This window comes from Scomber japonicus, chromosome 5, assembly GCF_027409825.1.
Source record: "Scomber japonicus isolate fScoJap1 chromosome 5, fScoJap1.pri, whole genome shotgun sequence".
In the NCBI taxonomy this organism is placed as follows: Eukaryota; Metazoa; Chordata; class Actinopteri; order Scombriformes; family Scombridae; genus Scomber; species Scomber japonicus.
Window position 1 is genome coordinate 27,500,696 of NC_070582.1, and position 25,544 is coordinate 27,526,239.

The following is a 25,544-nucleotide window of genomic DNA, read 5'->3' on the forward strand; positions in this document are numbered from 1 at the left end:
CTTAATTAAAGCTCGTCTGTGTGTGTCGAGGAAAATTAAATAAATAACTTTTAAAACCTCCGCCGCTGATGGTAAATAACTTCAACTAAAAAAAACTAAAACTAAAAAAAAAAAAAAACAAACATGCAGAAACTTTCCAATAAAGAAGAAGCTCTGAGTACGTCTGTTTGTGGAGGTGTTGGCGTCCCGATGCTGGTTCAAAATTCATAGAACCTCTGAACATTTGTCAAGAAACGGTGATGGATTAAATTCTCATCTGAACAATGTCAAAGCTGCTGCTTAACATGTTGGTTCTGTAGACCCCAGTGTTGTTCACCTTAATCAATTCGAGAGTAAAGGAGAGAGAGAGAGAGAGAGAGAGAGAGAGAGAGAGGGAGAGGGAGAGGGAGAGGGAGAGGGAGAGGGAGAGGGAGAGGGAGAGGGAGAGGGAGAGAGAGAGAGAGAGAGAGAGAGAGAGAGAAGAACAAAAAAAAAAAAAACATCCAAAAATACTTTTTGCCAATAGCAGCTAGTTTGATGATCAGTCTTTATGTAAAATAATAACAAAAAAATCTTTCCACGTCCTCCAAAAGCAGGAAGAGCTGGTAAAATAAATTATTTTTTATGATGACACACATATGTATGCATGTGTATGTACGTGTGTGTGTGTGTGTGTGTGTGTGTCTGCTGAGTGGGTGAGTTATCCCAGCAGCAGCCCAGACAGGGCGTTCAGGTCTCTCATGTAGGGGTTGTCACTGAGGATGCGGTCTATCCGCTGCTTCTGGTCGGGGAAGATGTCGTACAGCTTCCTCTTTAACTCCGACGTCTCCCCCGGTGACCGCTGCGGAGGGGGCGAGGGGGAGGGGGAGGGTGATCGACGCGGCGGGTGCCACTCCGGTGGGCCGGAGTGAGGCCAGTGTGTGGTGGAGTGGGGCATCAGGGAGGCGGGGGGCTGGGGCGTTGAGGCGGGGGTCCGGGGAGCCGAGAGGACGGCCTGGACGTAAACCGGTTGCTGATGCTGCTGTGAGGACGGCCGGATGTCTGGGGGTCTCATGGGGGGAGGACTGGCCGGAGCTCGCCTAGGAAACAATGAGGAAGAGTGTGAAAGGGTGTATGACAGAGGATGATCCCCCTGTAATCAGAAATGAGTATTCATCAAAGATAATCACTAATAGGCTCACTGTTTCACTTCTATCACTTATTAATTAACAATAGTTCAACATTTATACATCCTGGGAAGTTTAAATGTGAGTGTTTATAAAAAACCACACCTGTAGTCTTTGCGCAGGAACATGTCGAGGTGAGGTCCGTTCTTCCCCAGAGGGTCATCAGGGATCATGAAGTGGTCTTCCACAAATGTAAACTGAAGCAACCTGGAGGTGAAAAAAAAATCAATAATTAGGACTAATTCATCAAGTGAGATCTTTTTAAACTCACAACACAATCAGAAAAATGACCTCTGATCACCGTGAGGAGTGTTAGTATATTAACTTCCATAGTGTGTGTTTGGTTTGAAGATGTCTAATCAGCCTGTGATTACTCCATAGCTGTGTATGGTACTAAACCATTTCTTTAATTAAGACTTGAATTAAACCACTGATAGATGCTGCACATTGTAATGATCTTCACAATCTTCCTCCTGATTACTAGACCAAACTAACACAACAATGACATAAAGAAAGTAAGAGAGAGTGCAGCTGCAGACTGACTGACAGCAGAGTGTGTCAGGCCTGTTGAACCCTTACATACTGTTGCTGTCAAGTTTGAACCCAAATGTCTTTTACTCTGAAATTTTTACTAAATTGGCCCAAAATGCACAAAAATGTAAATATTTTTTAAATGTTATACTTATGTACAGGTGCTACAAATGTTTGTCCATTGAGGCTGTTCTGGGTCATATTTGTGCCGTATCTATTGACATGTCTTTTAGTTAAATGAAAAGTTAATAGTTTTAATATGATGTAGCAGTGAAGACTGATGGCTCTAATGGTTAAACAACAAACCCCACAGCTCCATTAAGTTCTTGTCATTTTCACTTTCAATAAAATACATTTCAATCATTTTTGCTATGTTATATTTTCATGCCTTAGGTAAAATAGGACATGATGTTATGTGATAGTAGTTATTTTTTCTCCAAATATGAGTGGTATAAAACCTAAAAAATACACTCTCTCTGCTCTCTGAAACATTAAATCAAGGTTTAATCATTATTTTTTTGATCAGTCAGATTGACTATGGGTGCTTTCTAAATAGACAAAATTTGGTATAGACGCTTTTTAAGAGGGGATTCCTAGACCTTGTCATAACTGACCCAGAACATCCTGTGGGGGTGTAGAATATGAACAGTATGTGAGGGGTTAAAGGGAGTTTCTGGGTCCTGATCTGAGAGCTGCAATATAACAACCAACAGAGGGCAACACATCCCTGCAGCACAGAAACACACACCACAGTCTCTCTGTATTAAAACCCTCTCTGTTGATGTAGTACATAGCTGTCAATGAGACATCAGAGGTAAGCATTCATCATTGCTACCCATAATGAAATGAAGTAATGTGATGTTTTTAAATTAAGAAGGCTTTAAAAAAGGACTAACTTTTTTTTTTTCTAACTTTTTTCATTATTATTAAATCAAGATAAAGATGTTACTCGATTAAAACAAAGGCTTTGATTAGAATAAAATGTAAATTCTACTATAAAACACTTAACTACCAAACTATGTGTGTATAAAACTTTTAAAAACTCATCTGTTCAATCACGTTTTAAACAATGCACCTGACTCCATTTACAGATCTGGGGGAGTTTTAAATGACACAGTTTATATATCAAGTTAAAAATCAGATGCTTCCAGGCTGTATCCAGAGGCTGTTCACTTCCTACTATGAATGAATCAGCATGTAGAATGAATTCTAATCAAATATAGGAATCCATTTGTGAAATATGCTTGAAAAAGAATTGAAAATGTGTGATACTACTACATAGATTAAAAAATATATTTCAAAATAAGATTCACAAATATATGAATATATATACTGAGGCATAAATATTATTATATATATGAATTTTGCAATGAATGATGTCATGTATAAGAAACCTGGTACTTTTGGTAATATATAACTCTATGTGTATATTTACACTGTATATTATAGCCATTTATTGTAAATGTTTTATATTTGTTATGAATATTGGAATATATTGAATGACTAAATGTAAAAAGGGTCAGTGCTATAAACAAACGCTTCAACCTTTTCTCAGAAACAGCTTCATTTTTTTTTATACATTTTTACTTTTATTATTTTTCTGTTTTGGCTTGTCACCAGTTCTAATGGAGATGAAAGTCATATGATTATTTACTTTACTTTATACATGTGAATTTGAATTTAATGACCGAATAAACTAAACTGAAACTAAAAAAAAAACCCCAAAATGACTAAATACGTGTACAGTCAGTTTGACGCTGAGATGTTTTTTTTAGTGTTGATTTATATTTCTTCCTCCTTTAGCCTCTGTGTACTTGTGTTGATCCTTTTCGGCGCTTTGCTGTCAGTGCTTAATGTAAATATCATTTGTCATGTAGCTGGCGTGTTGCCGTGGCGGACTTTCCCGTAACGCTTGGGTCATGGAACATAGAAGTGAATGACTGAGCTGTGTAACGTGTGACACACAATCACCTCTCCTGAATGATCTTGCGCCAGGTGTCCGAGGTGTCCACAAAGTCCCTCAGGTTGTCGTTGGTTACGATGATCCCGTCTGTTTTTTCTGCGAGGTGGAGCAGGAACCTGACAGAGAGAGAGAGAGAGAGAGAGAGAGAGAGAGAGAGAGAGAGAGAGAGAGAGAGAGAGAGAGAGAGAGAGAGAGAGAGAGAGAGAGAGAGAGAGAGAGAGAGAGAGATAGAAGGAAGAGAAGGGGAGGAGGAGGGGTATTAGACATTCAGGATTTTCCCTGCGTTCAAAAGGTCAACGGATCGTTCCTGGCTCGGCCGCGGAGGGAAATCCACACACGGGAGAACACCTTGCATGCTGACTCAGGAGTTTTTAAGTGAGTTCATTTTCAGTTCCCCTGATAGAAATTGACCTCAAGTGTAGTATCTGTGAAGAATGATATGGCTGATCATCAGTTTCAAGATCGGATGCTTCTTAAACTCACATCCGTGTTTTAACACCTGCCCAAAATGACAAAGCAGCATTTTTAATCATAATATATACCGCCTTTCATCAGACATCTGTTAGATCTGTTCTCCACTTAGTTTGCTTATTCATCTCTATTATGAAAATACACTATGACTATTGTTGGTGTTGGCGGGGTGAGAGAAGGGGAGGCAGTGTTAGATATTTGTGTGGGTAGAGAGATAAGCTCATAATGGAACCAAAATGCCCAGAGATAACCCAGTGGTTAAGTCCCCAGCACTAAAGATACATGTGTTCAATGTCTAGATATAGAAAGGTGAATTCTCCACTATAAAAAGGTTTGAGACTGCGTGTGTGTTTGTACCTGTCGTCGTGCGAGGATATTCTTTGACCGCAGACCTCTCTGGAGGGTGTGAAGGAGAGCAGCCGCAGGTCTTCTAGCTGGTTTAGAAAATGTTGCTCTGTAAGAAAGTGAGGATTAAATTAATATGGAATCACAATTAAGTGGTAAAAGCAAGAGAGCGCACACACACAGATCCACACACACACACATAAATACAATATTTTCACTTTAAACAGGATATAGTAAAGAGAGATATATTTATGTGATATTGATATATTTTTGTAGCAGTCCACATCTACTCACCCACTCATACCCCCCCCCCCCCACACACACACACACAAACTCCATCTGCAAGCATTAAGACGGTTTTGTTTTGAATCATTTGAAACTACAGAGTGACTATGAGGTACAGTGTGTATAGAAAGGTCACAAACACTCTGGAAGCTGAAAGTCAGCACTTTAACCTCACGGTTAGTTTCATTACAAAAAAAATGTGTTTTCGTTACACAAGCAGCACCATGAAAAAACAACGTGCTGTGCTAGTACCTGAAGTGTACATACATGCCCTGTGTTTGTGTGTGTGTGTGTGTGTGTACCTGTTGTGAGTCGGTCTCTCTTCTGGCGCCACTGAGGGACGAATACGGTGATCTCTCTGTGGCCTCGCCTCCAGAACGTCTCCACTGCCAGAGCTATTCCTCGACAGGAGAAGAAGCGGTGAAGGCCGTGACTGGTCAGATGGAGACAAAAAGAGGAGTGGTACTGTAAGAAGGTGGATCAGAGATATCATTTAAAGTGTGTGGGGGAGCGATATCACACATCAGACTGTACAATCAGCACTGTTCTCAATAGACCTCACCCCCCCCCCCCCCCCCCCCCAAACCTGGACAATTTGACAAACTGCATTTTTAAATGTTCACTACTGTGCAATATTAGTATTTCATGTGTACTGCTACTTTCAGTTCAACTGTGCAATATGTATGTAAATCATATATTTCACTTTAAATCTGTACAATAACAATATCAAACTCAGGTGTATTATCACTCAACACCAATATTACTGTTGTACATAATGTTAATATTATTTTACTGTATTGTTCTTACTGATTTTGTACTTGCTTATTATTTATTGTTCTTTATTTTTTATTGACTTCTATTTTTACTATCCACCTTGCTGCTGCAATACTGTACATTTCCACATCATGGGAAAAATGAAGGAATATCTTATTATGTTTTATCATATGATAATATTAGGAGTATATTTGTGTACATTGTGTGTTCTGACAGAACTGCAGATGATTGGATAAAAGTAGATGCAATTTCAGTGAAATTATTACTGTGATTTTGTATTTATTTTTAATTTTAATTTTTTAAAATTATTTTACTTTTTTAAATTCAGGTATTTATCTATAAATTGTGCAGGTTTTACAACAATCTAATTTGCCATATTAATATCAGTGCTAATACTTACTTTTACTAGACAGTTTGCTGTGTAACTAATTCCACAGTATGTATATTCCATGGCAAACACAGTGTGTTTGCCATGTGTCAGCATCTCTACATATCACCACAGCACAAACTCAACTATGATGTAATGTAAAAAAAAGATCAGAAAGTAATACATTAGGATACCATTAAAAAAGCCACTTGTGTGAGTAATAGTAGTGACAACACTAACATTGTGTGCAAGTGACAGATGCACAAAATATTTTCCAGTATAGCGCTAAACTTAAAAAGTAATGACAAGCCTGACAATTTCATTAGTGGTCGAAAATACCCAGACACGCACATACACGCACATACACGCTGCACATCGCACCATCAGCTGACCCAGATCGCTGGTGCTGACGTGCTCAAACTCTACGCGCACGTCAGACAGCTGTAACATTAACAGATGGGTAGCTGGGACAGAAAAACCACGAAGAAGAAGAAAAAAAAAACCAAACCAAAACACAAACATCACAAACAGCAAACATCGACAGAGATGAGAAACTCCCCGAGATCAGCCGATCCCACGGAGCAGGAAGCTGCAAAACCACACGCCAGCGACGTCCTCATGCTATGATTTATTTTTACATGTGCTCAGGCCTATTTATGTTACCGCTGCATCTTTTGGTACTTTACTGGATGGTCTCAGGTGTTTAAAAAGGAAACACTGTCTCGTCACTGAGCCGCAAAAACCCCTCCGCTGATTGCTTCAGAATAACACAGAAAACTCTTTCTAACCATGACTATGTTGCTAAATGCTGCAATGTGACATAATTTCTCCGGAATCATCTTTTTTTTTTTCAAAAGAAACGATTGCAATAATAATTTTTTTTAAGTGCTGTGTGTAGCTTTTTCAAAACACGCTTCTCACATGAATTTGTTCTCTTCACATGAATTTCACACTCTCATTCTTATGGACAACTAAAATAGCTTCCTTGTGTGAATGGTGGATTTTTTTTATTTTATTTTAAATTGAACTAGACGTAACTATAGCCCACATTATCTGTGTTGGGTGATGGAAAGATATCAAAATTGACTGAAAACTAAACAGTCAAAATGTGGCTTTATGAATGATGCTTGTGTTCTTTCTCCTTTCTGCTTCCTCGTCATGTGAATTTCTGACAGTTGTGTCTGCGCTTTACTTCCTTGTGTGCTCAGTTGCTATCTTGATCAGCGAATGAGCTTGGGTGGCTGGTATGGGAAGTGGGCTGGTAATGGTGGTGGTGGTGGTGGGGAGGGTAAGTCTGGCAAAGAAAAAGTCTCACAGTAAACTCCAGCCTGTCTTGTCACTGCAAAACGTACATTTACCATCACTGTGGTTCTTCACAACTTAAAAAAAGGTGGCATTGCTGTCCTCATTTCTACAGAAAGCAATAAACATTCTGATTCTGACCCTGCTTTGTAAAGTGGTTAAAGAGAAACTATGGGATTTTTCAACCTGGACATCATTTTGTGTCTAAGTGGCTAATGGGGATGACAATTTTTGAAGCTGGTCAAGTATTTAGCGAGAGACTAACAAAGAAAAGTAGAGAACATTTTTTATTCCTTTAATTCCTTTAATGTTGTAAGGCACTTAGAATAATAATAGGAGCCTGTCAATGGTTAAAAAAAGGACTTTTAGTGGACGTACATTGATGGACAACAGCCCATTTTGCGCTCTCTCTCAACACTGGAACTGCAAAAAATGTCCCTATTTGTCACTTAGACAGGAAATAACAGGAACATATGTTGAAAAATATGTTATGTGTGTAATATGTTAAAATACTGAACTTTCAAATCATTTCACTCTGATGTAGTGCTAGTGATGCTGAGGGTGATAAGAACATACATGTTTGTTGAGTTGAACAAGACCCCAAAGGTTCAGCTGCTGATGCTGCTACACTTGAATTTACAAGAGGAACAGTACCAATATACTGAAAGAGGCCTCAATGTAAACCCTTATTAAATTATTAACAAAAATGACAAGTGTGCACGAGTAGATAGAGTACTGTACATTCAGAGAAGTGAAGTCAGTGAAGTTAGACATTGCTCAGGCTGTCTAACCTGAATGTATGAACTGATGTTACATTTTAACACTGTGGAGAAGTACAGCTCTCCCAGCACTTGTATACTATATCTAACTGATTACACACCACACTTGTTTTCTAGGACGTGGTGTTACATGAGTATTTTGGGAGCACGCGCACACACACACACACACACACACACACACACACAGTCATAAACACACAGTCATAAACACACAAGCGCGCTACAGTACTAGATCGTTTTCAGAGCAGCGATGCAAACTCTAGGGAAGTTCCAGCGACTGTTGAAAGAGAAAGTGATGTATGACAACACGGCGGGAGGAGATTATGCAAACTGTAAAATTACTGTGGAAACCTCAACGTAAGACAACAAAATAAAATAAAAAACATGTAAGAGCTCATCGGAAGAACTTTACGTAACATCAAAACTTAATAAAAGCATCGGGTTCTTGTCTTGATCCCTGAAACCTGCGTTAAAAGTATTGCCGTCATTTCAATAAAAAGGAAACTAAAAACAAAGAAACAGCTGATAAATATAAATTGTGATACTTTTATTTAACTTTTTATTCATTCTGTATGACAGATGTTGAGCCAGGCGTGCTTTAAGTGAAAAATGAGGATGAAAGGGAATGGGGCGGGGGAGTGGGGGGGGAGGGGGGTGTGACACAGAACGTGAAAGGAAGTCGTTGTGAAATTGAGAAGTCAAGTAAAGGACAAAGACGAGAAGCCTGTGACGACACATCGGCGCAGTGTGAGTGTGAAAGAAGAAGAAGAAGAAGAAATAAAGAAGAGCTGGCTCAACTGTCCTTCCTCGAATGATGTGCAATAGTGTGAAGGTTTCTCTTTGTTGCACAATTTCTGGATAAAACCGAAACCTTGAGTCTAGAAAGACAGAGATTTTTTTTTCTTTTTTAAATTACCAGAAGAGGTGTTTCTTTATCAAAAACACCTCCACAGCACACCCCACTCATCAATATCATGTTGCTATATCTACTTTCACTCTGCTACACACACACACACACACACAAAGGTGATGAGTAACAGAATGTAAATGTGTGGATTGAGTTTTTTGTGCACCTATGCAGCAAGAGTTGTAGCTGACACCTACGCACTGTAACAGGTGGTTTGTGTAGTTAGTGAGCTGACAGTGTGTGTGTGTGTGTGTGTGTGTGTGTGTGTGTGTGTGTGTGTGTGTGTGTGTGTGTGTGACCTTAGCTGATGTTGATGGGAAGGGTGATGGGCTCATATGTGAAAAAGGAAAAACATGGTGTGTGTGGGGACATCAATCAAAATAAATATAGTAAGTGTAGTGCATCTCCTTTTTATCAGAGGAAGTGATTCACATAGAAAAAAAAACAAAAAAACATCCCTTAAAAAAAAAAGTGAACTCACCCAAATCACATCTAGGCTACTGGTAATAGATAAAGCCTTGTAAAGTGCCAGTAAACTCCAGCCTACACCTGTCTTGTCACTGCAAAACGTACATTTACCATCACTGTGGTTCTTCACAACTTAAAAGGTGGCATTGTGTTTTTTGTTTTTTTTGTATTCAGCATCAGACATGTGTTTCCTGCTGCCCTCATTTCTACAGAAAGCAATAAATATTCTGATTCTGACCCTGCTTTGTAAAGTGGTTAAAGAGAAATTCTTCAACCTGGACATCATTTTGTGTCTAAGTGGCAACAAAGAAAAGTAGAGAACATTTTTTTATTCCTTTAATTCCTTTAAGGCACTTAGAATAATAATATGAGCCTGTCAGTGGTTAAAAAAAAGCACTTTTAGTGGACGTACGTTGATGGACAACAGCCCATTTTGCGCTCTCTCTCTCTCAACACTGAAACTGCAAAAAATGTCCCTATTTGTCACTTACACAGGAAATAACAGGAACATATGTTGAAAAATATGTTATGTGTGTAATATGTTAAAATACTGAACTTTCCAAAAGCTTTCATATGATTTCACACTGATGTAGTGCTAGTGATGCTGAGGGTGATAAGAACACGCATGTTTGTTGAGTTGAACTTGAATCTGAATATTATGTTAACTGCCAAAAATGGAAACAAAAATCCCCTAATCGACACTTACAACGCTGTTAGATTGACACCTGATTGAGAAATGTGATAATGGCTTGAGTGTAGAGATACGAGAGAGATTGTTACATAAATGAAACTGCAGTGACGGAGCACTCTCTGCTCTCTGAGGTGATGAAACTAAAACCTTTATTTCACCGTTTGCATAGGGGGATAAAAGTGCATGCTGCAATCTTGAGAGCTTAGTGTGTCTATCTGATGCATTTTGTGGTTATTTCTGCTGTTGGAATCCACACCAAATGTGGTTCTCAATTCTCTTTTTGCAACAGGAAACTTTCTTTGAATTTCCAAAGAGTGATTTGTGTGTTTTCCTGCCTGATTTAAATGTTCCTGTTATATGTACATGCCAAGACAGATCCTGCTTTATACCAGCACAGTGTTTCTGTGTTAAAACAGCTTATACTGTATTTGCTTATGTATGCATATAAGTGTGTGTGTGTGTGTGTGTGCGCGTGTGTGGACTCACGCCATAGCCACGTTGCTGCCGTCTATGATGATGTGTCTGAGCTCTGGGCGTCCTGGCTCATTGGGCAGCTTCAGAGTGTAAGGAGTCCTCAGTGATTGGTGGAAACGAGCCAGGCCGGTCACCGGGGGCGCCTGGGGGTCGTTCGCAGGGGGGTACCTGGCTCCGCCCCCATGAAACCCCATGTGGCCGATGGTCTGGTAGTGAGACGCCGAGGGCCGGGTGATGGTCTGAGCTGACTGAGGAGGAAAATTAAACATTTTGTTGTTGTTGGGTTTTTTGTGTGAAATGCACAAAGATAAGGAAGTGATTCATGATATGAGTCACACGAAACAAAAAAAACAAAAGAGTCCTTGCTGTGTGTGGACACGTTTACGGTAAGATCGTAGTTCATTACCAGCTCAGTAACGCAACATTTGCTTTTGGAAAAGTGACACGGTAAAGGCCAGGTGTTTAATATTTAGATTAACTTCTGACATTTTTCCACTGTCTATTAGCTCAACTGTTTATATTTCAAAATATGAATATTGTCTCATTGTCAGTTCCATTCAGAGGCAAAATTCATTCATTAAACATCTGGTCTACAGCCAGAGATGATTCAACAGGAGTCATGTAGACTAAACCTGACTAACTTTCCTTCCTTATTAAAAAAAAATTCCCAAATCTAACACGAGCCTTGGGAAGTTAATCTATTACCTCTGCATCAACATGTAATGAATCACTGCAGTGGACAGGAGTCATGGCAACGTGAAAGGAGAACCAGCGCATTGAAGTAATACCTACACTGGGGGTCGAAGCCAAGGAGGTGGTGGTAGCGGTCAGCCACTGAGGTGTGCTGCGCAGCGCTGTCACTGTCTCAACTTTCACCGATCCGCCCAAAGTCTGGGTCCCGCCTCTCGATAGGTAGTCCCTCTGTGAGACTCCGCCCCCTCCCCGCGCTAGGTAGTCTGTTCTGGATCCGGACTGGGTGTCGAGGTGCGCCACCGTCATCATCCTGGATGTCCTGCTGTCTGCTGCTTTGGTATCTGTGGGGATGACGTCGTCGTCGTCGATGGTTATTACCTCGTAGTTTCCCGCTCCTCCTTGAGCACTAGAGCTCCTCCTGATAGTGATGGCCTGAAATGAGATGGCATTTTTTTTTATTTTAAAAAGGAGCAAAAAAGGCATGCATAATAAACACCAATTTATAAACTTCTGAAACAAATTAACCCCATCATTTTATTTATTTGCTGTTAATAGATAATAATGTACATCAACAAGAAAGTAATGTCTTTATAGAAATTCTAGCCATTGGCCCATAAGTCATAAGTTCAGTGTCATGTGAAACGAGTAATGTAAAGACAAATAACTCACTCTGCATCTACAGTTCATCATCTATCATTTCAAAGCATTAAAAAGGTAGCTGGAGATTTGAAAAAGGGACTTTTGACAGGAACTTTTCACCTTAGCTCATGGTGCATTAGATTTGGTTTTATGTTTGATCAAAAGGAAAAGATGCATCAATCTAAGAATACTAAAAAAAATTACGTCTAAACTAAGAGGTTGCAGTCTTCGTGAGATGGATGATACCTGCTGAGTGCTGGTCTCGCTGCCGCTGCATTGCCTCCGGTGCCCCAGTCCGTTACTGCTGCCTCCATAATGGTTGGGCTTAATGTTCTCTTTTGACCTGCCTGGGTCTACCAAGGCTCTGTTCAGCTCTCGCTCCTTCTCTCTGAACCGAGAGACTGTCATAGAAGAGGAGGAGGAGGAGGAGGGAGTGTCAGGTGACTGCACAGAGTTCAATAGTCTTTCTTTTTCCCCTCTTTTTGAGCCCTCTTTGCAACGCTTTGATTCCTCCACAATCTTTTCCAGAAGGAGGAAGGTATCTTCTGTCTGTCCCGTCTCCTTGACGACACGCTCCACCACTTCCTGCTGGTAACCCATAGTTCTGAGAATGAAATAAAAAAAAAAAAGTTTCCTCCGTTTTATTTTGCACTCACAAAAAGCTACAACAGTGTTAATGAATCATATGCAAGACGCAAAACCTTTGATACGAAGTTGAAATGCAAAATTGCACTCCCCTTTGTTCCTCTTGACTAATGATAAGAGGAACTGATAACGTTTCAGGGAACAAGTATTTCCTAAGATCACTAATCTATGAATTGAAACCTATGCAAACGTTTCAAACTATGATGACTTTCACCTGAAGAAATTGACTAAGCAGCGGAGGTTGGTTTCTGGGCTGACTGCCTCCCCGTCGTCTGCCACCTCACTGGAGTCCAGCATGATGGGACCCACTGTGTTTGCTTTAGCTGAGGAGGAAGAGGAGGAGGAGGAGGAGGAGGAGAGGGATGACGAAGCGGAGGGAGTTTTGGATCTACAGCTGCTACTTCCCCCCCTGCCTTCCCTGTCCCTCTGTCGCTCCCTCTCCCTCGCTCTCTCCGGCGACTCGTCCCTCCGCTCCAGAGAGTACTGTCTCTTTGTGTCCCGAGTCTCGCTCTCGGACGAGCGCCGCTTGTGCGAGGGCCGGGTGCCGTTCAGCAGGATGGCTTCGGGGCCCAGACCGATCCCTCCTCCTGGTGCTGCTTTGCTGCCGCCTCCTACACAGGCCGCCCCTCCGCTCCCTCTCTCCTCGAAGCTAGTGTCCAGGATGCGGTTGGAGAGCTCAGTCACGGGGGTGCTGCTCTGAGAGCGGTCTTGGTCGACCTCCGCCATACTGGGGTGCAGCGTCTGGTTGGCTTGAGCCTGCAAGAGGAAAACCGACGGTAATGGTAATCACCTCTGGTTTAGAAAGTAAAAAGTTCCCATCAAACAAAAACGCTTGTAGCCAGGATTCATTATGGACTTTCCTGCACACACACACCACATGGAGAACCAGAACCAGAGTATGGTAACAGGAAAGGCTAGGGTTTTCTCTTTACTTACTTCACTACTACTTTCAAAATTTAAAAAAAAAACATTTCTGTGACAGGGTTTCATTGATCACTGTAGTCAAAACCTTTGAAGCTCTCATGTTTAAACCCTGACATATTTGATTTGTTATGTCAATATTTAATGACCCTGAGATTGAAGTGGTCAATGTGTAGATAGTTCACGCTTAGAAGAGAGACAATAACAACCTGCCTTGTTGTGACTAATATAAATGTACGTTGCAGCTGAGGACAAAAAGACCTTCATGGAAAAAAAGCGGGAAGTAAATTCACATCAGTTAATTTACTACAATAAACCCAATAAAGATAACAAGTACATGCATGTACAAAGGATGTCTATTCTCTCTCTCTCTATACATATACTTAGTTTGTACTTTATTAATAAATAATAAAGTAATATAGGTATGTTTATTTTAGCACAAACACTTGCACTTTAGTTGCAAATTGACTACTTAAAAGGTGCAGTGTAGAATTTAGTGGCATCTAACCAAATGGACCAACACTAAGTGCGTTTCAATTAGTGTAAAATCACTGTTAGCTTAGAATGAGCCTTTTTATATCTACATAAGGAGTGGGTCCTCTTCCACGGGGCCTGCCATGTTTCTACAGTAGCTCAGAACGGTCAAAAAAAAAGCCCCACTGACTCTAGGGAGCCTTTCATGTTTTTCATGAGTTTTGCGGTCACTGTGGGTTCTCTATGTGGTTAGGATTTGGTTACAATCTGCAACCTCGCTGCTAGATGTCACCGAATTCCGTCCTTTAACCACAAACACGCATCCTAAAATTGGAGCTATTTGGTTCAGCTTTTGTTGCAGCAAATGCATTTCCGAAGTTTCGAGTAAGCGTGCATTACACCCGCCTTATCTCTTAAAATCTAAAAATCGTCGAGTGAAAATCATACAGTCAGCATTTATTTTCTACCACTTTCTTAAACTCACTGCAGTTATCCAAAGGCACTCTAAGAGCTTCATAGTTTTTGTTGGAGACTGTGGGTAAGCTGTACTATAATAAACCACATTAAAATAAATGTATAAACTCACCGGGGAGGATGTGTTTGTGCTGGTGGGGCTGTGAGCCAGTCCTAGTAACTCTTCTTTCAGGGCACTGGGCAGCAGTAGAAGCTCCATAGTGTACTTATCATCTCTTTCCTCCACAAAGGACTTGAATGCTCGTTTCACTGCTGGCTCTCTGTCACTTGGTAGACTTCGCTTCTCCTGGACACACATATCACACATTTTGCTTTTCAGTGGGACTCAGAAAGCTGCTGTAAACTCTACCTTAACTGCTAGACTTGCAGATTTCAAAATATATTCAAAATAAATGTGTTTTTCAGATTCTCAATACACACACACACAAAACGATTTCTAAACTTATTTCTATGGTTGTGTGTCCTTCCACCATTTTACCTCAAAGCTCCAATAGGACTGTGTGTGATTGACCCTACCTGAAATAGTGCTACAAACTGCTGGACTCTGCTCTGGGCCATCACTACGGGCTCAGCCCGGCCCAATAGCCGCAGGCGTCCCGGCTCAGGCACCAGGACCTCAGCGCTCGTGTCTCGTATGAGTCTGTCCAGGAAGAGGCCCCAGGCACCGGCAAAGATACAGTGCATGTCCACTGGGTACCGCTCTTCTTTCTGGAGCTCTGGGTCACACAGCCCCCTCACGTACTCCTGTGCGACAAGGAGAACAAGATAATAGCATATTAGAGAACAATGATGTCATTAATTAAAAAAAAAAAAAACAACAAGTATAAATGCATTCACAGCTCTGTTAATGTAGTGAGAGAGCAGTGCAAATAGACACAGTAGATGAACCATGATCTGGTCAAAACTACATTCATTTCTGCAAAATTCAGCACAGAGCACATCAAGCTAAATTAAATCTACACTTTTTACCTTTTCTTTTACAGGGCTAGTTCCAAAAGTGCTTGTATGTGGTCTGTTAGTTCAGAAGCACACAAACATACGCCCCCACACCTCACTACAAGTGCAGCAGAGCGGACACGTGCTGAAACTAAACACTGTCATTGATTCAGGGAATCTCCTGGTGTGGGAAATGTTTGGATGAATCAGCTGCAGGTGGGTTCTGTAACTTCCTTACAGATGTCTCACATCTCTGTATGTGTAAAAGGAGTCAGTACTGAGAATGTAAAAAATGACTCAACAGTGACGCAGTAGAGTGGAGGGGAGCGGAGGGGGGAGAAACAGAAAGGATGTCGGTGTTGAAAGAGAACCTGCTCTCAAATATCTAGGTGTGGCTTTTTAAAAATGAAAACAACCAATAAAATAACCTGGGGTTTACGGCAGCTCCGTGAGATAACCTAGCTGCTGGTACTTTGGGTTTTAATAATTGAAAATACAACTTAAAAATAGAAATGTAGTGTTAAGTGTGAGTTGTGTGGTTTATAAGCTAAGGATGATGTGTGCCAAAGCCTTAAAGCTACTCAGCAGGTATTTAAACATTTGTTGACTCACTTGATGCATATTCATGAGGACAAATTACTAACCGAAAGCGCAATGTGATCACAGGCCGAGTCCCAGCCGCGCTGCCCGACGGAATAAACCTACAGCAAGGGCTAAACCAGCACCCTCACAAAATGTCCCCAATTTAGAAATCCTGTTCTTTACTGGCTGCGTCCTGTGTGTGTGTGTGTGTGTGTGTGTGTGTGTGTGTGTGTGTGTGTGTGTGTGTGTGGTTTATCCCCAGCAACAGAAACACTGTTTACTGTTGTTGAAGTTTTTTAATGGCAATTTTTTAAATGTTTTAAGCACCACAAATACAATCTGACTCGCAACAATCATATGGGAATACTGTGAAACAGAGAAATCAAAACCTGGAACAAATAAAACTGAAACTAAGTGCACACTAGCACACGAGAAAGGAGGTTTTTTTTCCTGTAATTCAGGTGTTTACAACTTTACTCATTCCAAGCTAATTTCCCACCATGTTTCAAGACCAGTAAACACACCGTTACCAATCCAAGTACCCTTAAAGTGATACTGATACCAACGGAGTACCTCATTTGATACCAATCATGTGAATAGAAGCATTAAATTACAACTTCACCAACACAGACAGCTGCTGTGACAGTGGGCCAATCACATGTCGCATTAAGTCAAAGTACGCTTGTGTTGATTGGCTGTGAGCAAGTCCATACAAATAGTCATATTTTCTAGCTCTGGGTGCAAAAAGGATGGATTGCAGGTATCGTTTGATGGGAAATGTCTCAATACTACTTGCTATCAATTTATTTCAGTGGATACCTTAAAAGGTATTGAATATCGACACGTTAAAAAGGCATCAAGTACCGACACCCAGCTCTATAAGAAGCCATCATTTTTGTTACCTAACCCTAACCCTAACCCTCAACATGAACATTTAGTGACGTGACTGACTAGACAAAAACTAAACTGACAACATACTTTCCATGTAACCGTGACGGCTTCTGAGACCTGAAGGCATCACTTATGCGACTCGCCCTCTGTTTTAGGGCTGCAACTAATGATTCTTATTGTTATCCTCTATGAATACATTTGAATACAAGTTGTTTGGTCTTTAAAAAGTCAACTGCTGTTTCCTGAAGCCCAGAATGACATCCTCAACAGTATTTTACAATCCACACCTCAAAAGGATACTCAGTTTGCTGTCACAGAAGACTCAAAGAAACCAGAACATGTCCACATTTGAGAAGCTAGGAAATGTTCTTTTTAAACAAGGACTCAATGACTGGTTGCAGATTCATTTAACAGCTGGCAACTAGTCGATTAATCCACTACTTGTTGCAGCTCTGCCCTGTTTAGTCAAACACACCTATGAAGCGAGGCAAAAGATGACATATCCAGGTTTAAGAACCAAATATTTGCTGATTTATTTAGAATAAAACAAAAATGTAGTCTGCAAGTCGAGCAAACAGCTACTCTTTGAACGTACAGATGCTGCAAGAAACTGAGCAAAGTTCATTTTTGAAACTACATTGGAAGAAAGGTTGCCATGGGAATAATAGCAGTGATTTCCCAAATTACAGTAATCTCCAGTATAACTTAAAGTGGCTGTACAGTGATTACTCCTGCAGGCCCCACAGGAAGGAATTTATGACTCTTATGTCGTCCTTATCATGAACTGAACGGGCTTGACAGTAAAAATTACCATTTCCACATCACATTCTCGGTTGACTGGCAGAGCTTAGAACAGCTGGTTAGAGAGAAGGCCCGTGACACAAGATGCAGAAGTGTGAAATATTCTCTCTCTTATGGGAAATCACACACAGAAGACAGAAAAAACCAACATTCTACAGATGTTGACAGATGTTTGGCATTAAACTGTAATATACATGCTTCTCAGGTCCAGATGACTTTTAAATTGAAGGGTGTGTTTCGAGTTGACTTATGTGAGAGATGATAATGATGATGATGATGATGATGATGATGGCGGTACAGTCACACTGAGCATTGCTTATCTAGGAGTGTGACCGCACTGCTCTGCAATTTCAGATCAATTTGATGACACTGTTGGTGGGTTATTTAGGTGTTAAGTTCATCTCTATATAGTATCTTCAATAATTCAGATAGAGTTCTGCAACAAATCAGCATCAAGTGAAACATCCCCAGCTAGGACCCACAATGCTGTGAAGTGGGTTTGTTTGTGTGTGTGTGTGTGAAGTGAGGGCTTGTGATGCTAGCACATTACACTATCTATGTCAACCGTGTCATTACAATGACAGCACAGTCACAATACATGGTGACTGACATTGAAATGACAGGGCAGAGACTGAATATTTTATACTTTGTAATGCATTGTTTAATCTCAAATCAGCTGTGTAATAATTGAAAATGATTCTGCCGATGTTATTTTTTTTTTTTTTGCGTTTCCTGTTTACTCATGATTAAGACTTGAAAGCAAATGTCTCCATTGTGGGACTAATAAAGAAATATCTTATCTTCTGCTTGTAGATAGAACTTTCCTCCCCCGATCACATACTTTGTTCATTAATTAAAGTATTTTGGTTTCACAGGCTTTACACATGAATATGAAACAATATGATGTTGTCTGATAACAAACAACAGCAGAATGTGAACACCTGTCTTCATTTAAATGTACAACAGCCACTAACTACTTTCAAAACAGGTGACCTGGCTACTTCACACAGGTGTGCCTGAATTCATGGCATCTTTTGCTGACTTGTTTTCCACCTACAAGCTGACAAAATGTCATGACATTTTGAAGCGGCTTCTTCTCAATATCAGTGATATGATGATGTTATGGTAACGTTATGACCACTGTTACTTTCACAGACATTTTTGCCTTACTAAATAAAGGGTGGGTGTTATGTCTAAGGGGAAACATAGTTTGTCCTGACATTCATTGATGGCACAACAACTTAAGTAGTTATCTCTTTTACCTGTTGTGCACTAGGAAAAAAACACAACAAAAGTGTCTGACATATGTCTAATGTCAGTATTATATCATCTCTAAGCTCTGGGGTTATAAGAGTTCAATATGTCTGTGATGAAACTGCTGCTAATCACGGGACACTGACAGACACCTGTTCAAGTTACAGCCTGCCCTGCCTGGCGGTGCTTATTTGGTCTGAGCTTGTTATTAAAACAACAGAAAAACACTTAACTGTGCGTCACATTGAGCTGCCGGTACAGAAAATACAAAGTGTGTTACGGGTCCCTTACCTTTGCTTTGGACACGTCCTCTCTGTTTCCTCTGAGCTGCAGCCATATCTGCCGGGATGTTTTGCTGCCGTGCTGCTGTCCCGTGTGATCCAATAGACCGATGATGGTGAACGTCACTTTAAAAACCTGCTCCACTCGAGGCTTGGCACATTTCAGCTCCTCTTCTTTATCCTCTAAGACGGTAAACTCGTCCACGGTCGGGGAGGCCTCCTGCTGCTGCCTCGCGGCGGACGCGGGGAGCCTGCTGGTCGGCTGCTCCGGGCACGTTAGCTCGGTGACTCGTCTCATCCCGAGGAGGGGCCGCGTTGTTGACATTCCGCCTCTCGGTCGGTCCGTCGCTCCACACAACGCCGTCTCGGTACTCAAAGCTCTCGGCGCTGTTGGGGGCCCTTTGGCGTTTTCATGGTGTCTTTTGGTGTGTACTTCAGTGCAACGCAGCGTCGTTTGCGGTGTCTTACCGACATGAACATAGAGGTAGGGCGAGCTAATATACTCGGAAGCCCCGAGTGACGTATCCGGAAAGTCCCAGTGAAGGCGTCATCAAAACACGACAGTCGCGAGTGCAGCTCAACTCGGCGAATACTTGATGGTTATCTGTGAAGGGCTTATGACAACAACCTGTAGGCTACTGTATAAAAAGTGACTTATATTCTTACGACATCAAGAACGTAGTGGTAGATCCTGTGAGATGAAGCCAAGAACTCTGCACTGACAGAACAGGTTTTTAGACAGCGTTGATGAGCAGCGGACGGCTGCTTGCTAGAATAGTGAGTATGCAGCTGTAGAGGCCCTGACAGGCCAAACTATCTATAAACAGTAAACATGCAGCTGCGCCCTCTCGTGGTTGTGTGAAGGCATTCCTAGCTGCAGTCAGTACAGCAGGAGTCTGCATTTCATTCAAGTTCAATACAATTAAAAAAAATGTACCTTGAGATATATGCTGCACCGTGGATAAGAGTACACCTCTTAATTATTGAATTCAGGTGTTTTATTCAGACCTATTGCCACATGTGTTAAAAATCAATTAGTCGTGTGACTTATAAATCACCATAAATACAAGGTACTCATAATTACAATCATGTTTTGCACAAAGTGCTACACAATATAATATAGATTAATTTTTTTTAAACACCCTAAATTCAAGACATTACGTGCAACTCTTTTTTCTTACAAAAAACAATATATCATCTAACAATTAATATAAAGAGGAATTCTAAATTGCACATAAAGTACATAAATTGCAATATAAATGCGTCTCAGGCCCAGATGACTTTTAAATTGACGAGTGTGTTTCAAGTGGACATATGTGAGAGATGATGATGATGGTATTTTGTTTCACAAGACTATGACATATAAAACAGTATTATGTAGGAAGTCTAACAGTTATCATTTACATGTACAACAGCCTGCCATTGTAGTTTTAAAACTAATGTAAACTCAAATCTCTTAAATCCCATATTCATGACCCTAGTTCATTTCTAAATACCTAAATACATCCATCCTTTAACTGAAATTAATATTGTTTATCAAAAAATACTCGTTCATAGAGTGAGGTTCTTATCCATTATGATTATTTGCAACTTAAAATACATTGAATATAACTTTTTTACAAATTTGTGTGATTTTAGAGACCAACACTCTTTTATTGTATTTCCCATGGCAACAGAGGCGATGTATTGATAGATAGATGATGTGATACTGAGAGTCGAGGGGGGAGGGGTGTGTGAAATGACAGTGACACCTGGAACTGAATTGAACAAATGTGACGTTAAAGTTATAATCAAGTAAGATCTACATCAGTTCATCATGTACATCAGTACATCATGTACATGTTGATGTAGTACATCATGTCAAATCTCATTCTGCAGTTCAAAAGCAGACGCAACATAAGCCACATGTTTTTATCTGTTCAATTCTAACCAGACTATTTATTTCAACATATTTTTTCAAGTGTCTCACCATGCTTATCAATACCAGTTGTAGCAAATGCTTTCTAAAGCTCACAAACATTACTGTAGCCACTTATTAGCCAGACTACATTAAGTAGCAGTAGAATAATCACCAGTGTATTGACTTGTGGAAGGGTGTATTACTCATGAATTCAATTGAATCTGTAAGAGGAATAGTTGATAATTGATATTTTTCTTCTTTCAAAAGTAGGTTTCACTCTTTATAGGAGGTATTCAGTTTCCAGGTTGGTATGTGCCATCCCACGTTGTTTATCATGTCAGGTTCACTATATCACAAAAGCCGTAATAGTTCCTGTTTTTTTTGTAAAACCACATCCTCCTCTAAATGAGCTCAGTGGCCTATCATCACTAACACTGCCCCTACACTTGCAATAGGTCTGCACTTACACAATCTCACTCAGCCTTTTTCCACACTTCACTCCAGACAATTTTAGCCTAGGGAACATTTGACCCTGCTGTTTAGAAATGGTTCAAATATCTAATACACCTTTTCTTTCCACAACTCAGACATTTTTGCCTCATTGTTGTAAAAGCACAGGAGTTACAAATACCATTAACAATGGACCTGGTTCAAGTGTTCCAGTAAGCTATGATAGTATGATAGTCAGCCAGCATGTACAACACCAGTGCTCTTAAAACTGAAGTAACATAATATAATTCATCCATTATTCATTTGATTATTTACACCTGTGCTCTTCCAACTTTGACATGTTAAAATGTCTTCTGTAACGAAGGCCTATTATGTAGTAACCACCCAGGCTGATGTTTTATTATAAGGAAATCTAATTACATTGATATAAACACATACATAAGAGTATTAAACAGTTCTTGGTTAGAAATGAGAGAAAAGTCTATGATACTACTAATGGCTCCAAAGTGGGACTACACTCTTACACACTTTGTCTAGTTACTAATGGTGAAATGAGTTATAATACTGTTAATTAAGTCAAACATACAGTAAGACTCAGTCCTCCTGCCCACCCATGCATGCAAATAATATACTGTGAATTAACATATAATAAACATATACATACTTCTTCTTCTTCATATGTAATCTTTATCCTCTGCTAAAGCTTAATTGTAAGTTTTAAGAAAGTGTAATTCCCCTGCAAGTGTGTGTGCACAGCCTAGGAAATAAATGTTCCAATTGCTAACTGATCAGAAGGATAAATCACCAGCAGCTGCTTATTAAATCTAAACTTGGAGTGTACAATACCTGAAGAACTGAACCTCAAAATTAGCATACCATTAAAATAATGTGGTAGCCACTGGAATGACTTAAAAGCTCTTCCCCACTGATAAAATATTAGTATGATGAATACAGTCAAATAAAATAAAAGCAGCTGCCACCAAAAATAAAACAAAATAAAACTTCAGCATTGTAACATCCACCTGCAGGTGCATGAGTGATGGGAATGGGGCCTAATAGGGATAGACAGAGAAGAATAGGAAATAGGAAAGATCAATATCTTTTATCTTTTCACTTTTCACCTTGTGATGTCATCCACTCCTTTAGTCAGTCATTGAAGGACAAACAAGGCTATGGTACATTTGAAAAAGACTCTACATCCCTTACCAAGTTTAGTGGAAAAGATAATGTCATGAAAATGATTCACTTTAGTAATAAACTGACCCCCCCCCCCTCCAAAAAAAACGTTTATTTAACACTTTAGTAAAAAAAGTGTAAAAAAGGTTTTAAAAAGTATTTATTTAACACTAGTAATAAAGTGTAAATAAAGTTTTAAAAAAGTATGTAAAATTGTTGTAAAAATGTGTCAAAAATAGCTAAATCTATTTTGTCTATATCTAACAATTTAGTAAAAAAAGTTTAAAAACTAGCACAAAAAAGTATTTATTTAACACTATAGTATAAAATTGTAAATAATAGTAAGTCACTATTAATCCCAAATTGTTTAATATATGCAATAATTTGGGATTAATGCAAACATAGATTGGGGAAAAATATTCATAGACAAAATTACCAAATGACATAGACTGGCATCTCATAATACATGCAGTATATTATACACATTCATACAATATTAATTACAAAGCACATGCTACTAACTCATTGTTCCTGTACAATCCCTGCACATTGAAGCCCTGCATCACCATCATCAACCACTAGATGGTGGTGTAAGCTTCTGAATGGCAACTTGACACTGAGCTGGCTTCTCTCTGTTCCCTGTCAGAGACCAATATCGACTTAAAGATGTTTCAAATCAATAATTTTCATTATTTGAGGTCCAGATGCACACAGCAAAGGAATGTTATCTTTATTAAAGTTCATTGTGTTGTGTTATGTGAAGAGAGGGAGGGGGGGGAAGGCAGATATAAAGGTGACAACAATATCTAGAGTTAGACTGTAGTAGTTTTTACTGTTATTTTGGAGATATTGATTTGGTGCTGTGCAGTACTGAGCTGCTGAAAACCTGCTTAACTATTATCTCATCAGCCTTTGTATTAAATGTGTAGTGGTGACAAATGTGATTGAACAGTACTCAACTCTGGACATGTAACCAAAAGAACGGCACGAAAAAAGTTTTTTTTTTTGTGTATTCATTCTTAAGCCTCAAAATATAATCAAATGTCAAATTCAGGTTTAGCTGTCAAACAGTGTGAGGCCAAAGATTAAAAAGTGTAATCATACTGTAAATGTAGAATCACCAGTGAATCAGTGTAAACCGGGCCAGTTCATGAGTGTTTCACCAGGGGGCTCCATACTGCAGTTATAAATATGTGTTTGTGTGTGAACAGCTGTGACTGCCACCTGTGAGGTGAAAGGGAGGCTGACCTGCGACACATGCTCCTCTTTAGTTCCACATGACTGCCTGTGTGTGTCTGTGTCTCTCTCTCTGTGTGTGTGTGTGTGTGTGTGTGTGTGTGTGTATGTGTGTGTGTTAAAGAGAGAGAGAGAGAGGTAGACAGAGTTAGACTACAGCATCTTGGGGACCACTTAGTAAAAATGGCCTCGCTAGATGAAATTGAAACCCAACAGAAACTGAGAATTCATGCGAGTGGAATTTTCTAGTGATAATTTATATCCAAAGGGAGGCTCGGAGGCAGAATTAGGTCTTAGATCTTTATTAATAATTACTTAAAATCTGATTGCACTTAAAATTGACACTACTTGAAATGAATATAACCCAAGAGAGGAACTTTAAAGAGAGCCCGGAAGCTGGCATTATTATTTATTTGTAAATGAATCAAACCTCACCGCTCACGTCCACTATAGATGCGGATGTGTGGCATGCTGGTTGCACCGTGGATCCGTCACATCTCTGTCACAGTTCAAACCTCCACTGGAAACGTTTCAGAGGCGGCGCATCTTCAAGCTGTTCTGTATCAGCAGCCACATTTCCACTGTTGTTTTGCCAACATTTTATGTGCTCTACAAGCTTATTGAATGCGCTCATTAATGATCAACGTGGTAACAGATAGAAACTGGCTGCACTTGCTTTAAACCCTTGCATACTGTTCAGGGTCAAACCTCGCTCATTGTTTTTACATTTGAGAGCTTTAAAAACATCATATTCACATTTTTTTGCTGTTTTTTTCCTAATGTGAACCACAGTATATGAAAATGGAAATAAAATGTATCTTTTTTACATTTTTGTGCAGCTGATACACACAAATTTGACTTATGTTTATTTTATTTTCTATCAAATTTTCTTGGACCATAAAATAGTGATTCTTTTCCACAAGACTAATCAAACAGAAGGATTGATCGAACATTTATTAATGACTGATTGGGAGTTTATGAATGTGAATCATAGAGACTAATTATGAAACAGAATATGAACAGTATGTGAGGGATAAAAAGGCTGAAAAGTCAGTGTTAAGTCAGTTTCAAGTGCACACCCCAGCATCACTGATGGTATGAGAGTATCTGAAGTCGTAGAAGATGAGATGCAGGAGAGACAGAGGGACTAAACAGAAGAATGGAGAAGGAGACGAGGAACGAAAGACAAAAAGAGGAACAAGTAGGACTCCTGCTTGTGGTTTTCTGGGCCTCGCAGTTGGAGAATTGAAGGTAACACTCGCTCACACACAAATATTCAACCACACCCGCCCACTTAACAAATGTATTTATGTACAGCTCAGCGAAAGCTTCCCACCCCCACCGAACACAGGAACACACTGACTTTACTCTCCTCCCTCTTTCTCCCTCTCTCCCTCTCTCCCTCATCCCTCTTTCTCTTGCAGGTCATGGGAGATAGCGGGGAGATAAATATCGCTGGCAATAAAAGGCCTGCATCATGAATAATAAAACAGCCGTAATCTCGACCAATGATTTATACATCTACAGGCTCTGATGGCTGCACACACACACACACACACACATATATACACACACACAGGCAGGGAGTCACACATTGAGCACTGTTAAATTGAGATGAATGGTGATGCAGAGTGTAGGACTTGCGTTGGACACACACACACACACACACACACACACACAGGCACACAG

At 40.0% G+C, this 25,544-nt stretch overlaps 1 protein-coding gene and 1 long non-coding RNA gene across 2 annotated transcripts; one reads left to right on the forward strand and one right to left on the reverse strand.

Annotated features, from left to right (window-relative positions):
• Nucleotides 1-432: 432 nt before the first annotated feature.
• Nucleotides 433-19,563, reverse strand: n4bp1 (nedd4 binding protein 1). Its single transcript, XM_053318553.1, has 12 exons — nt 19,104-19,563; nt 14,865-15,092; nt 14,461-14,634; nt 12,694-13,235; nt 12,081-12,438; nt 11,295-11,627; nt 10,515-10,750; nt 5,043-5,173; nt 4,468-4,564; nt 3,648-3,755; nt 1,251-1,352; nt 433-1,058 (listed from the first exon to the last, which is right to left on the reverse strand). The coding sequence occupies exons 1-12, from the start codon at nt 19,416-19,418 to the stop codon at nt 680-682; spliced, it is 3,003 nt and encodes a 1,000-aa protein (XP_053174528.1). The 5' UTR covers nt 19,419-19,563; the 3' UTR covers nt 433-679.
• On the forward strand, nt 19,140-25,388 carry LOC128358320 (uncharacterized). Its single transcript, XR_008321398.1, has 3 exons — nt 19,140-19,209; nt 24,910-25,106; nt 25,280-25,388. It is a non-coding gene; the product is annotated as an uncharacterized LOC128358320 (long non-coding RNA).
• Nucleotides 25,389-25,544: the final 156 nt, after the last annotated feature.